General features: G+C 32.9%; 1 protein-coding gene across 6 annotated transcripts in view; it reads left to right on the top strand.

Moving 5' to 3' along the window:
• NR3C2 (nuclear receptor subfamily 3 group C member 2) overlaps positions 1 to 15,561 on the top strand; it is a 366,275-nt gene that overhangs the window by 306,010 nt on the left and 44,704 nt on the right. For all 6 annotated transcript variants that reach the window (XM_074273690.1, XM_074273691.1, XM_074273687.1 and 3 more), the window contains exon 7: positions 14,852 to 14,982. In XM_074273690.1, the coding sequence (XP_074129791.1) occupies positions 14,852 to 14,982 (131 nt within the window). The remainder of the gene's footprint in view (positions 1 to 14,851; positions 14,983 to 15,561) is intronic.

Raw genomic sequence — 15,561 nt, 5'->3', positions numbered from 1 at the left:
TGAGACTATGAAAAATATAGCCTCAGTAAAAATAAGAAAAAAAATATTTTATTTATATTCTTTGACAACTTATCCATAGGAAATTGCTATTAACCATATATATTTATTTCATTTGGACTTTTACAGAGGTGTTTGAAGCAAATCCTTCCACTCAGCAGTCTCATAGTTGTGTTGATTATATTTGTACAAAAACTTTTTTTAATAATAATACATAATCAAATTTGCTGATATCTTACCCATAACTCCTAAATGTAAAATTTTAAAATTAAATCAAAAAGTACCACCTGTACCACCTTCCCTTCTCTGTTTTTTTAACAGTATGATCTTTTATATTCCAAATATATTGTGTAGTTAGTATAAATAATGAAGTAAATCTTTTAACCAATCTGCTTTCCAGTTTTCCAGACAACTTATCCATAGGAAATTGCTATTAATCATATATATTTATGTCATTTAGACTTTTACAGAGGTATTTGAAGCAAATCCTTCCACTCAACAATCTCATAGTTGTGTTGACTGTATTTGTACAAAAACTTTTTAATAATAATATATAATCAAATTTGCTGATATCCTACCCATGACTCCTAAATGTAAAATTTTAAAATTAAATCAAAAAGTACTGCCTATACCACCTTCCCTTCTCTGTCATTTAACAATATGATCTTTTATATTCCAAATATATTGTGGTAGATAGTATAAATAATGAAGTAAATCTTTTAACCAAGCTGCTTTCCAGTTTTCCAAGTACTTCTTGTTAAATAGGATAACTGACCCAATTATAATTAGATGTTTATTTCAATTCACCTGTCCTCTTAAATGATGGCAAATGTGGAATATAAAATATGGAAAAACTCAATCTAAATTATTTCAGTTCTGCCTGATCAATTTATGTATAGATACATCCTGAAAACAAAATGTTCATTTAGCCTCTTGGTTCCTTTTAGAAAGCCCCTTAAGGGTAGCCTGTTTTAATAGTCCCCCAAACACTAAACTCAAGTAAACTCATCATCTTCATGGGTAGCTTTTATAAATTTCACAAGGCACTTTTTTCTCTCCCATTTAATCGTCATAACAACCTGTAATAAAATGCTTTTATTGTCCCCATTTTACAGAAGAGAAAATTCAGCTTGGAAGAGCTTAAATAATGTACCCACAGTCACAACCCACGGTCACACAGCCTTTCAATATCTAAAGACAAATTCAAACTCAGTTCTTCTAAATCTGAGTGCATCATTCACTGCATTGTGCTGCTAATATACTCTAATTTACATGGAAAAAATATTAAAGGAAGAAAGACATTAGATCTCAATGCAATACAAAAAGTACATTGACTACAAGATCTTTCAGTTCTCATTGCCACCATTCAGGACCGCTAACTTTCACTATGACTTGTTTTGGAGAAGAAGAAAAAAGATGTTCTGCGACAGAGAAATTTTGCCCCATGGAATCTGTTTCTAAGTTTATGTTTCTATGAACCTTTAAAAAAATTTAAAAGCACTACAGTAATCCTTAAATCAAACCTGATCCTAATTCTATAGGGAAAGAATAGAACTGAGTTCAAGTAGTTCCCTACTGTGTTTAGTTGTAAAAGGAATCTGTGTTAATGAATACTATATATTTTCCTGGTTAAACAGTGCAAATTCACCAAGCTTTGTTTTATGTGCCCAACAGTCTTCCATGGGATTTTCATGGAACCTGAAACCATTAAAATAATGTAATAACAAATAAGAACACTGTTACCTTTGCATGACCCTTAGATGTTTAGCCTTTTTCCAGTCTTCTGATTTCAGTAGTAACAATGGTAAGGGGGGAAGTGTTGCAATTATTTGAATATTTAATAATTTCAAGAGTGAGGGAAATTTACTGTAAGAATTAATGACTTTTGTACCATGGTTAAAGCATCTTTTATTACTAACATTTTCTTACTACAACCAAAAGTGTATTATTATTGTATTAGTTTATAGTAAATTCATCTTGTAATGGAAGAAATATGTATTCTCTTACAGAAATAAGTCATTAATTATTATCCAAACATTTGTTGCTTCTAGTACAATCACATACCTACTGCACCAGTGTATGCAGTGTATGTTCATTCCTCTTTGGCTCTTCATGACCCTATTTGGAGCTTTTTTGGCAAAGATAATGGAGTGATTTGCCACGTTCTTTCTTCTCTTTCTCATTTTAAAGATGAGGAAACTGAGCCAAACAGGATTAGGTGACTGGCTCAGAGTCACCCAGCTCCTAAGTCTCTGAGGCTGGATTTGAACTCATGATGAATTTTCCTGACTCCAGGCCCAGCTCTCTATCCATTCACTCCACATCTAGCTGCTCCAATATGACAGTAAATGCTGTTAAAATGTAATTACTGATCTTGCCATAGTGCGAGAGTAGATTCAGTTGATGATCACCTTCACTACTTTCTGCTAGTGTGTATGTGGTGTTAGATCTTGAATTTATTAAATTTAAACAACTTGTTTCCTAAATTGATATGCATTTACTTTATTATTAGATGCTATACATAGATTAATATAACATCTTATTAAAATTAACCCTAAATTCCTTGTGGAAGGTAATTATTTTGGCTGCAGTGGTTTTGATTATCTCCAATTTATCTTGTATATTTCTGATTTATACATATTTATTTTTGTGTTATCTTTCCCATTAGACTAAAAGCTCTGTGAGAGCAGAGGCTGGTCTTTTGGGGGAAAATTGCAGGGAAGGGTGTTATTTTTGCTTTTTTTATCCCTAGCATGTTGCCTGACACTAATTAGTGCTGAATAAATGCAAAAGGTTCTAGCCAGCTCAATTTCCTCAGACCAAAAAAAATAAATATTAATTGAAAGAGTGATCAGTATAAGCAGAGTTAAATAACAGTAAATTCCTTCATGCTGTATCGGACAATACAAGAAAACAGCCAGATTGTGAGTGTGAATGTATGTGGGAATTTTCCAAAAGCCAGCCCAATGCCTAGTTAATGAGGCCTGTAGGTAGTTGGATGGAGTCAGACTTCCATGGGTCATTGAGAAGAGAAATGGGGGATTGGAGAAGTATATTTTTAGGGCCCTTCCAGAAACTAATGCCCTTGTTAGAGCAAAAAGAGAGGGCCATTTTAACCCCAGAGTAGCACACTTTCTGAAAGTCAGAGGTTTTCAAACCAGTTGATCTCCGACCAACAGGTCAAAGTCAGGGCTTCTCAGAAGGTAAAGCCAACTCCTGGTTAGTAATTCCTCAGATAGGGAGACAGATTTGAAGTCTGTTGGGTCACCAAGACATAGTAGTAGGAACTGGCTGCAGCAACCCCATCCAAAGTTTCTGACAGCAATCTAATTACAGAGGGAATAGACAGGACTTATCTACTCTATACAAAAGCATAGGAAGATGGAAAGTTTTTTTTTTTTTTTTTTTTTTTTTTTTTTTTTTTTTTTTACCCTGGAACTGAGTACAATACAAAAACTGAGAATATTAAGCTGTATAACAAAAGAAAACTCCAAATACAAAGAAGAAATACTTTAAGTTAAGAGAAGCCCACTAGGTAAACTAAAAAAAAAAGTAATTCCACAAGGAATACCAATAGAGTCTCAGGAAAAAGAAAGACTTAACAATGACTACCTCAAGAAATGAAGTAAGAGAAAAGTGAAATTTTAAAAGGAGAGAGATTAAGAGGAAGAGAAAATAGAGAACAAAATGAAGAAATTGGAAATGAAACTTTAAAAATTGTGAAATTTTAAAAAATCAAACAACTCCAAAAAACATTTGGCACATACTGCTTAAATTTTTTTAAGTTGATCATTAAAATGTGTTAGGTAAATAAGACATAGAAGCAGAATAACCAAAGACCTCAACTGTTGGGGTAAGGATTCATTCTTTGACTAAAATGATGGGAAAAACTATAAAGCAAGGTTTCAGAAATTAGGTTTAAACCAATTTCACCCTGTAGTCTACAATAAGTTCCAAATACACATATAAGAGTGTTTAAAGTCTTGCCATAAACAAATTAGAGGAACAACTGTGGATAGGGGAAGACATCTTGACAAAATAAAGGATAGAAATAAGTCTAAGTAAAATGGCTGATTTGATAGCATAGATTTGAAAAAGTTTGCACCAAATTAATGCTGTTAGAATTTGAAGTAAAAAAATTAACTTGGAAAGAAAATACTTATAACAAATTTCTCAAAGAGGTTATATATGAGATAAATGATTGAAATAATATTGATTGGCCCCTTGATTCACATGATTCATCTGTCTCATGTGGGAAAACAGATATGATATTTTCATAAAATATCTTGGAGGTTATTAGCTTAATAAATTGATTTAATATTGGAAATTACTACTAAAAGAGGAAAAACAAGGTGCACTGAGTTTCACTGTGTGTGATTAACTCTTAATCAGGCAATATGTCCTGTAGTATACTTGAGGTTGTTCCAAAAGATTTAATGAAGCACGATAACTGGTAATACCTTACAAAATAAAGTAGAAACAAGCACTAGACTGAAAATGGATAGACTTATTAACTACATATGAATTTAATTCAGTAATCACTTAGGAAATCTGTCTAAACTTTATTAGTAGTGGATAGTTAGACAAAGATAACACTACATTTGAGGGAGAAATAAAAATTTTAAAAGAGCAAAATATATATTTTCTTTAAAAGGACGTCCTTGAAACCAGGATACTTTTTTTAAAGAAACTGTAATTAAATTCTCAGTAATTTTAATCGCTTCATTTTAAAGATAAAAAGAAATAAAAGACAAATCAAAGGAATACATAAATGCCTTTTTACATAATTTTTAAAATTATTTATCGCTTCAGACACTCAGAATTGATGGAAAGGAATTTTGTTTTTCTTAAATTATTCACATTGAGCCTCTCTGAAGATCATTGAAAGTTAAAAGGAAAAGGAGGAACGAATTATGAAAAGATTTTTCTACACATTTACATTTGAGCCTGGGCCTGTGATTTCAGTGGTATAGGTAACCCCTGGATACAAAAACCCCCTCTGCCAAAGCAAGTTGGCACCATTTCTGTATTTTATAATCTCAGATAGTTGCCTAGAATTGCGTGATGAATGTGTCAGAGATAGGTCTTGAACTCAGATTTGAGGGTAATTCTTCATTACATGATATCCCCTCTCATAGCATTTTAACTAATTCAAGATGATTTAGATGGTATTGTGTCTTTTCAGACATCAAAAAGAAAATCAAGCTGAATAACTAACTTTATTTACAAGGCACTTTACAACTTGTCAGAGTTGTGTCTCTCCCTATACAATATCAGTCTTTTGAGACAGATGAACTACTTTGGCTCTCTCATTCCAAAAAAAAAAAAAAAAAAAAAGCTGCTGTAGAACTAGAGATGGCATGACTAGGTGACACTGTGGCAGCCCGGAGTCAGGAAGACTCATTTTTCTGAGTTCAAATCTGGCTTCAGAGACTGCCTAGCTGTGAAAACCTGGCCAAGTCATTTAACCCTATTTGTCTCAATGTCTTCATCTGTCAAATGAGCTGGAGAAGAAAATGGCAAATTACTGCAGTATCTTTGCCAAGAAAACCCCAAATGTAGTCCCACATAGTTAGGTGTCATTGAAACAATTCAACAATAACAAAAAAATTAAAGCTCTCAAGTCAAGTTTATAGATAGTAATTAACCATCTAATTATCATCTTAAAAGTCAATTCAAAAATATTGAGGAGTTAACATTTTAAATAATATTTTTCTGAATACATGTAGAGATAGTTTTCAACATTCTCCTCTGCAAATCTTTGTGGTCCAATTTTTTTTGTCCTCTCCACCATTTTTCTCCTTCCCTAAGACACAAGCAATCTGATAGAGGTTAAATATGTACAATTCTTCTAAACATATTTCCATATTCAGAAGTCCTAATATTTTTAAGAAATTTTTGTGGTACAATAAAAAATGTTGGATTGGAGTCTGAAGGTCTGGGTTGAAATTCACACTTCATCATTTTCTACCTGTGTGATTCTGGGCAAGTTATTGAACATCTATGTATGTCAGTCAACATCTTTAAAATGAGGAGTCTGAAAGATATGATCTCAGGTCCTCTCCAAGTAAAGTTTGTGCAATGTGTGGTAAAAATTACATGTAGGCAGAATTTTATTTAAAAATGCAAAATATGTGGAAAGACTGAATGTGCCATAGGAGTTTCAAAGAAGGGGAGAAAGCTTTACAGGTGTGAGGTATGAGGTGAAGCAAGGAGAAGATGAATTAAAGCCTGGATGAGCAGGGTGGAAAAAGGGGGAGTATATTTGAGACATGGTTATATTATAAGCAAAGATACCTGAAAAGGAGGAATGTGGTAGCTAAGCAAATTATGCATTGCTGGTCCTAAATGAATGATTATTTAAATTAAGTAACATTGAACACTTGTCTTAGCAAGCAAAAAGGAATGACGGGAAGCTCATCGACATATAAACATTACAAAGTGTGCTCTTGCTCTTACTCTCTCATTCTTGCTTTCCCTCTCTGTATATATACAAATACACACACACACACACACACACACACACACACACACACACACACGTGTGTGTGTGTGTGTATGTATATAGCCTTGACTCTGAAACTTAAGGGTTTTTTTTCCTTTCTTTTTCCATTCCCCCCTATTATTATCTTCCTTTTTGGGAATACAGGTCCTTCCCAACCCCTTTCTCTATCAATTTGTTTTCTCTTTCATTATCTCATTTCTCTTTCTTTACCTTTCCATTCTTTTTTTTTGGTCTTTCTTATTCTTATCCCCATTGCTGGCCAAAACATGAAATTGCAGTATATTTTCAAATTAATTTTTGTATTTATTTAGTACTCCCTCCCTTGTTAAATGTCTCTTCAGAAAAAAAAAAAAACACCTAGATTGGGGGCAACTAGGTTGTACAATGGATAGAGCACTAGTGCTGAAGTCAGGAGACCTGAGTTCAAATTTGACCTCAGATACTTAACACTTCCTAGCTGTATGACCCTAGGCAAGTCACTTAACCCCAATTGCCTCAACCAAAAGAAAGAAAAAAAAAAAAAAAAAGGAAAGAAAAAGAAAAAAACCTAGATAGACTGAGCTCTTCAAAAACTAGTCTCTTTAGAATGACTAAATAAAGTTGCTTTTGACTACTTTAAGGGAAGAATTTAACAACAAAACAAAACAAAACAATTCCCTATCCCTGCTTTACTTATTTGTTTCACATGTAGTTACTGAAATTTCTGTTTCATAAGTGAGGTTCTAAAATAGTGACTATTTTATTATCTTCATGATTATTCTTGGCTGCCTTTGTTTCAGAAAATACTATTGTTGATAAGAGGCACATGATCATTAGAATTTGAATTGAATATTTGAAGTGATTTTCTTTTTTTCCCACTTCTTTTTACTGATATAAACAAAATAGTTGGCAGAGGATTAGTTTATAGAAGTTCAGAATGAATAGAACTCAGTCACCATGGAGAAAAATAAAGAATAGGAATTTATTAAGCATTTAATATATTTGGGACACTTGAGATACAAATATAAGGAAAGAAGACAGCTTTTATAATCCTAGAGATCTTATATATTAATGAAGAGGCAATACATAAAGCAAAGATATGAAGAATAAGGGAAGAGTACCCTTATAGAATAGGGAAAGAGAAAGAAAGAGACAGAGAAACACAGAAACAAAGATAGACACAGAAAGATCAACTATGAGCAAATGAAGCATTTTATATTTTATAATGAATAGGGCCCTACACTTAGAGTCAAGAAGACTGGGTTCATATATTGACTCAGGTGCTTACTGTGGGCAAGTCAGCCTCTCTGTAATTCAAGTTTCCTAATCTTTAAATAAGATGTTTGGATTTGTTAACAGTCTAAAATTCCTTCCATGAATATTATCACAAGTCAGATAGTGAGCACATACTGTTGAAAGGATTATACATTTAATAGAGAAAACTCTCATGTTACTAACCCATCAATCTTATGGTCAGAAGACCTAAGGATTTCAGGATGGGATCAGGGTGATTTATTCTATTTCTCAATTCTATTTACTAGCCATTTCATCTCAGCATGTGGAATATTAGAAAAATTTAGCATAGAAATAGAACAAATGTCTTGTATGTTCATTTTAAATAGTACTCATTATATATGCCTGTATCTGTAGAGTGGCAACATTAGCAAAAGGTAGAAATTAGATACCTTGAAAGTGTGAGGAGAGTTATAGATCCCAAGGAATGGTAAATGATGTGATTGTTCATGATGGCTGAAAATATGTCTGCTTTGTGGCAAATGATTATGAAAATCTGTGACAGATAGGACTCTGTTTGGAGTATCCTGAATAAGATAATAAAATCATTATTTCTCGATTGAAAAAGAAGTTTATAAGTTGTTTATGTTTAATCAGATTTTAAAAGCTGCTTTTAACACAGACATATCAAAAAACTATGTATGATGAAATTTATGAGATCCCTAAATGATATTTTCTTAGCATGGACCAGTCATCTGAATTTAACAAGAGGAATTGCAAATCTGTGAAAATAGTCACATTCTTTAACTTCTCTCCCTATCTTCCCACTGATTGCTGGCATCTTAAATGCATTAAATGATAGAATAAAAGCACTTCTTTGAAGTGCATTTTTCTTTGAAAAAATGAAACCAAATTCCAAATTAAATTGCAAGAAATTGAAATTAGCACTGGGAAGAAATTGTCTATTACAAATTGGGGCACTATTTGTAATTAATTGAGGAAAAACAATTTATTTTTCACCCCTTCTCACAGTAGCAGTCTATCTTTCTGTGACCAGGGTATTATTCATAAGAACTAAGTAATAAGCCTTGTGTATATTTCAGAAATACCATATTAAGGATCCTTTGAACTACCTATCTTTATAAGTGAGGCAGTTACCTGAAATTAAATAAGGTACTTAAAGTTGTAGAAAGTCGGAATTAGAATATTCCATATTCCCATATCTCCTCATGAGCTACTTACCCACTGAAACAGAAAGAAAACTGCAATCATCTCTCAAACTCTAGTTCTAGTATTAAATGAAATAAGACACTAGACAGGAAGTGTGACAATGAAAAATGACATTCTCTGAGGGAGGAATTACTTTTTTATATATTTGGTAGGAGAATATTTTCCCAAGTAATAAAAATTTGTTTTTTTAAAGTGAGCAGTAAAATGGATTTTAAGAGTGAACTAGGTTTTTTTCCCTTTAAAATGTAGTATAAATTCATATACATTTGAATTCTGACTCATGAGATTTAAACTCAAAAAGATGTCTTTCTGACTCCAAGCCTGTCATTCTCTCCAGCAACCCTGACAAACATAAAAGTAGAAATGATCAATTTCCTGAGGTCCACAACTACCAAAATAACTCTGGATAGAGTTGAGGGAGTTCGTGAACTTGGATGGAGAAATTATCTATTTTCATTCATCTCTAACAAATTTAGCTCTTCCTTCAATCCTTTAAAAACATTGTTCATCAAAAATCTCATAAAAATGAGTGTCACAAACTATTTTTATATGTACTTAAAAGAATAAAAATTATTGTTCAGAAAAGGCTTTACCAGATTGCCAAAAGATCCATGACACAAAAATGATTGAGATCCCCCAACCTAATTGAACTACTCATTCCATACAGGAATCCACTCTACAGCAATCCTTGCAGGTTGTTGTCCAATGTCCTTCTGACCCTTTTAAGCAGAACACTTCAAGGAAGACCATTCCTTCATTTGAACAATTCAGCATTTAAAAAATTGTCCCTTTTTGAGTTTACTTTTTCCATTTACACTCACTGATCCTAGTTCTAAGTTGAAACAACAGAGAATATTTTTTTTATATCAAGTCGTTTGTGCATGATCTATTGAATGGACATAATATAGATCTTTATTTTGTAAGAAAAAAGCCTTAGGATTCATTACTGATTCCATCATCTCCTTCTGATTTTATAAGACTTCAGACAGACAGTCTTTAAGATATATAAAAAATAGCAGAGCTTGCAGCTGAGGCCTTCACCACCTGAGGCCTGCATGAGGATATCCAGCCTACACACTCAGGAAACATAGGCAAATCAAACAATCATTTATAGTAGTGCTTAGCTGTAGGCCAGGGGATAAAGAGAGACATTATGATGACACTAATAGATGGTATTTATATAACATTTTTAAGGTTCACAAAATCTCTGCCTACATATGTTATCTAATTTGATAATGTATTTGCTCACCAGACACCTGCAGTAGCCCCTTTTCCCCTATAAATATCCCTGTAGGGTATCTTTAAGTAAATTTATGTGAGTCTGCTTGTCAATTTGGTTTTAAAAATTGGATTTATAAAATATTAATGTAAACTACATTGGAGCGTGTAACAAATCCTAAGAAATACATGAGTACAATACGTGAGTATAAATGAAAAGTAATCAATACGGTAAATTAGCTACATTTCTAATTCTAAATTCACATCTACATTGGCCCTTGGCCCCAAGCTGGTGCAGTGCCATGGACACTGCACATGATATCAGACACTGCTATAGAGAACAGGCTCCAAATCTTAATACACCTGAGTAGGGAGCATCTGTGATTTTCACCAATCCTCATTATTGTAGGCCATTTTAGGATATCCCAGATAGTCCATCATTGACATGGATAACTAAGAGTTAACTAATAAAGACAACAAGCAGTGGATATATATCCTGGTTCTGCTACTTAACTTGTATGATTTGGGACAAATCACATCATTTTTCTCTAGGGCTCAGTTTCATTGGCTGCAAATGGAGGGAGCTGGACTCAATGAGATTTGTTAGTTGCTGAGTCTATAATATATAAGTAAGACGTTACTACACAAAGGCTGTCTATAATATCATACCACCTGGCTACCTATATTGTGATTTTTACCTCTTTTAGATTTCCGGATTGATACATAAAGAAATAACATGTGACAAACTCTTTAAGGTCAATGGAAATTCTGGTGCTAAAGACCTGTTACAATTCTTTAGAAATATATCCTTCTAATGTTTTATATGATTGCATTGCTTATTGTCTTAGGGAAGAGAAAAGGGAGGAGAGGGGATAGAATTTGGGACTCAAGATTTGACTGTCAAATTAGAAATTGACATTTAAAAAAAATGTTGAAAATGAGATGATTCGGGCTAGTTCCAATGATCTTGTGATGAAGAGAGTTATTTGCATCCAGAGAAAGGACTGTGGGAACTGATTGTGGATCACAACACAGCATTTTCATTCTTTTTGTTGGTATTTGCTTGCATTTTGTTTTCTTTTATTTTTTTTCCCTTTTTGATCTGATTTTTCTTGTGCAGCATGATTGTTATGGAAATATGAGTGGAAGAATTGCACATGTTTAACATATACTGGATTACTTGCCATTTAGAGGAGACAGTGGGGGAAAGGGAGGGGGAAAATCTGGAATACAAGGTTTAGCAAGGATGAATGTTTGAAAATTATCCGTGCATGTATTTTGAAAATAAAAAGCTTTAAAAAGTTAAAAATTGTTTCTTTGTTAGGGGAAAAATAAAATATTTTAAAAAAACATTCCTTCTAAAGCACCAATTAAAGTGGCTGTTAAACACTGAATTAGTTTTTAGTAGTTAATTGTACTGCACAAAGTTAATAGCGATTTGATGCATGTCAGAGAGCTTATTGGCTAACAAATCTTTAGCTCCATTAAGAGAACTATAAAATAACATCCACAAGTGATTCCTGGAAGTAAGGTCCAGAATTCTGTCCTTACTATGAATGGATAAAGTAAACACCATCAGAAATAATAACAAGATCAAAGCTTAAATGAGCATAATGCTTCTTCTTCTGATATGCTTTGCTTCATCAATAGGAGAAAAATCTAACAGGACTACTTTTTAAAATGTCAAAACCAGTAAGCGGAATTTATTTTGGTGTTTAAATTGAGGTCATTTTTATCATAAGCCATGAGACTGTGTGCATGTTATTTTCTAAAAAGTAAAATAAAAACATAACAAACTAGAGACAGGGACCATCTGTTATACTGACCGTGCAACACAATGTTTCATTTACTCAAACATAATGATGAGGTTTATAGGATCAGCTGAGAAGGTTGAGATTTTGCAGCTTGTCCATTCTGTATGTGGAGAGCATCATATGGAAAGCCTGAGGATATTAGTCTCTAAATTCTAATTTTAAACATATGTCAATACATTCACGTTACATATCTCCATTAATACATAGGGACAGTTAACAGAAACTTTAATCGCCCTTATTAAGGTGCTTTATATGGGAGCCAATTTTGATGTTTCAGAGATCAGGGTTTTTTCTTAACAAAGAAAAAAATTCATCAAAGTATGTGAAATTAGTGTATTTCAGTATTTCTAGTTGATCTTTCATATGCTTCCCCTTCAATTTCATCAAATATTATTTATTTAAAACAGTACTCATGATCTTGAACATTATTCTATTCAGAAATTGATTAGAAAAGGAAGACATAATTCCTATTCTTTTGGAGCTTAAATTCTAAGGAAAAGTTGTTATTAACATACACTTCAGGGCAGTATGGGGTTTCAGTTTTTGTTAACATAAATAAGAGAAAAGTAAAATAAGTTTATTGGTAGGGGTAGTTTAAAATACTAAATAATATCAATTTACCAGTGCCTCCAGCTTTTTTGAGATATATTTCAAATTGATATGGTACATATTCATCTAGTAAGAAGTAATTAATTGTCATTCCTCGATAGACTTTAATTGTGTTATATATGTATCAAGCTATTAGTGTATGTATACATACATATGTATGTATATATACACACACACACATACACCATTCAGCAAGAGTGAACACAGTGTTTGCAAAATATAAAATGGCAGATTTATGAATGGGTGCTACTTTGGGAAAATGCTGGGGTTGGTCATTCAGAAGCAGAGAGTTGCCTTCATTCTTTTTCAGACTCACTACTCTCTTTAATAGGCAGATGTTTTGCTACACTAATCTTTCAATTCCTTTATAATATAGGCCATAAATCTGTAATGGTCATAGATTTAGTTTTATTTTTTATAAACTGTGCCATAAAATTTTTGCTTGTTTTCCAGAATTCAGTTTAGATCATTTAGTGCAGGGGTTCTTAATTTGAAATTTTTAAGCTTGTTTAAGAAAAAAGAGAGACTAGACAGAGCTCTCAATGTAACTGGTTTCCATTATCAATCTTGTATTTTTAATTTTCTGTACTTAAAAAGATGATGCTGGAAAAAAAGTGCATAGGTTTCACCATAGAGCCAAATGGATTCATATTACAGAATAGGTTAAAAATCTCTGATCTAGTTCAGTTTCTTCATTTTATATATGAGAAAACTAAGACTTAGGGATGTAAAGTGATTTATACAAGATATCACAGCTTCTTAGAGTACTTAAACACAGATCTCCTGATTCACTTCTATGGCACTGATTACTATACATAGCTATTTTCCTTACTGTCAGCATCTTTTTACTTTATTCTACTATTCACAATGATGTCTTGGGTCATTAAAAGAATGAAAGAGAGATTAAATATAAACAACAAGGAATAGACTGTTTCTTTGAAATCAAGTGCCTCTAAATCCATGCTAATCAGCTAACAAGTACCAACCAAGTCAGTAATTTTTGTATTTTGAAGGTTATAGAGACAACAGCAAAATAACTACTGTCTTTTGAAAGTTTACTATTTAAAAGGGTTGAGTTTTAGATTAGTACAAGGTCAGTGTTGGAGGGGACATCCTGGCAGGTGGGTGAGGAAAAGGAAAGTTAGGAAGTGTGGGTAGAAAGGGAACACATCCTAAAGGGAATGAGAATGGTAAGGAATAGGAAGAAAGCTAATTTGGCTGTGCTTTTGAGTTCAGAGAAAGTAGTAGTGTTTGATAAAGCTAGAAAAAATGTGAACTAAATGGAAAGACCCTTAAGTGACAAACAGATATAAAAAGTTTATATTTGATGCTAGTGTTAGCAACACTGGATTTGATATGATGGTTAAGGGATTTGAAATGAATAATCAGATCTGCAATTTAGAAAGGTCTCTGTCTGATATTTGGAAATTGTATTGGCATAGGCAGAGAATTGAGGTGAGAACCCAATTAAGAGATTATATTTCAGAAGTCTAGATGAGAGGTAATAAAGGCCTGATTTTGAATGAAGAGAAGGAGCTTTCTAAAGATGTTACAGTGAGGGAAATGACTTGTGAGAAATGTTATGGAGGTAGAAATGACATGATTTGGCAAATGACTGGGTATGTGGCATAAGTCAGGAATGGAAAAGGACAAAGAGATGATGAATGTGGATAATTTAGCTCTCATTGATAAGTGTCAAGTTTGAAAAAAGGAAAATGTGGTTACTTTTGGACATATTATGTATATGTAACTTAAAATATTCGATGAGTTGGCCATTGTTATAGGCCTAGAACACAAAAAGTAGATCTTATTATTTAGTTTGATCCAAAATATGGGGCTTATGCCCAGTCTGCATCATGTGTAACTTATTATACTTGCCCCAAACATTCCAATTTATAAGACCATCTCAGTAGCACAATCTGAATTATTAATGAGAACCCCAAGAGGTTTATATTGCTCAACATAAGTTAAAATAATGGCATTACTTGAAGAAGAATGATTGGGGATTTTCAGTGCTGTCTCAAGGCCTAGGAATAGATGTCACCACCATTTTTTGTCTTTAAAGAGAATGGCAAAGAATTTTCTCTTAAACAATAGCTCTTCTGTCAGCAAAAGATTCATCTGCTCTATATTGAGACGGAAAGAAAAACTCTGACTCAGAACTCATTTATGACATTATCTTGGCTAGTTACATTTTGGCCTGCTATTCTGGGTTTTATAATGAAGACTAAATCCTAAAGACTTTTTTTCCTTTTTTCTTTTGCAGAGAGAAGATGCGACAGTCTGCCATGTATGAGCTGTGCCAGGGGATGCACCAAATCAGCCTTCAGTTTGTTCGTCTTCAGCTTACATTTGAAGAGTACACCATAATGAAAGTGTTGCTTCTCCTAAGCACAAGTAAATTGGTGTCCATTCCAGGACTTTTTTTCTTAATTTCTTTTTTGCTTCTCTGTAATACAGTATTCCATGGAACAAAATTTATGAAATTGGCATTTTGCTCAATTTTTTAAAAATTATTTTAATTTATTTTTTAAAATATAAAGAGTCAGATGAGAGGCAGTAGGTAGTACTGGCATATTTCAAAGTGAGGAGAGGAAATGAACCTGACTGATTTATTATGATGATGCCCTCAATAGAAATAGGGAAAATAGGAAGAAGGATAAAAAGGATTTAAGATTTGTAGTGTTTGAAATCTCTGTGGGACATCCAATTCAAAAAGGTCCAGTGGGTCACTGTTATTAGATTAGAGCTGTCATTAAGAAGAGGAAATTTTGGAAAAAAGAAAAATGAAGCTAGTTTTGGACATTATGTCTACTTAATTTAAAATATCCAATGAGTTGGCCGTTTTTATAGGGCTAGAGCACAGAAAGGAAATCTTACTGTTTAGTTTGATCCAAAATATAGTGCATACCTTCACACTGCATCATATGTAACTTGGTGCAGTTCCTCAATATTCCAGTCTCAGGAGCTCAAATA

This window comes from Sminthopsis crassicaudata, chromosome 6 (genome assembly GCF_048593235.1).
Source record: "Sminthopsis crassicaudata isolate SCR6 chromosome 6, ASM4859323v1, whole genome shotgun sequence".
Classification (NCBI taxonomy): domain Eukaryota; kingdom Metazoa; phylum Chordata; class Mammalia; order Dasyuromorphia; family Dasyuridae; genus Sminthopsis; species Sminthopsis crassicaudata.
The sequence above is the reverse complement of the archived record's forward strand: the minus strand, read 5'-3'. Positions and strand labels throughout refer to the sequence as shown.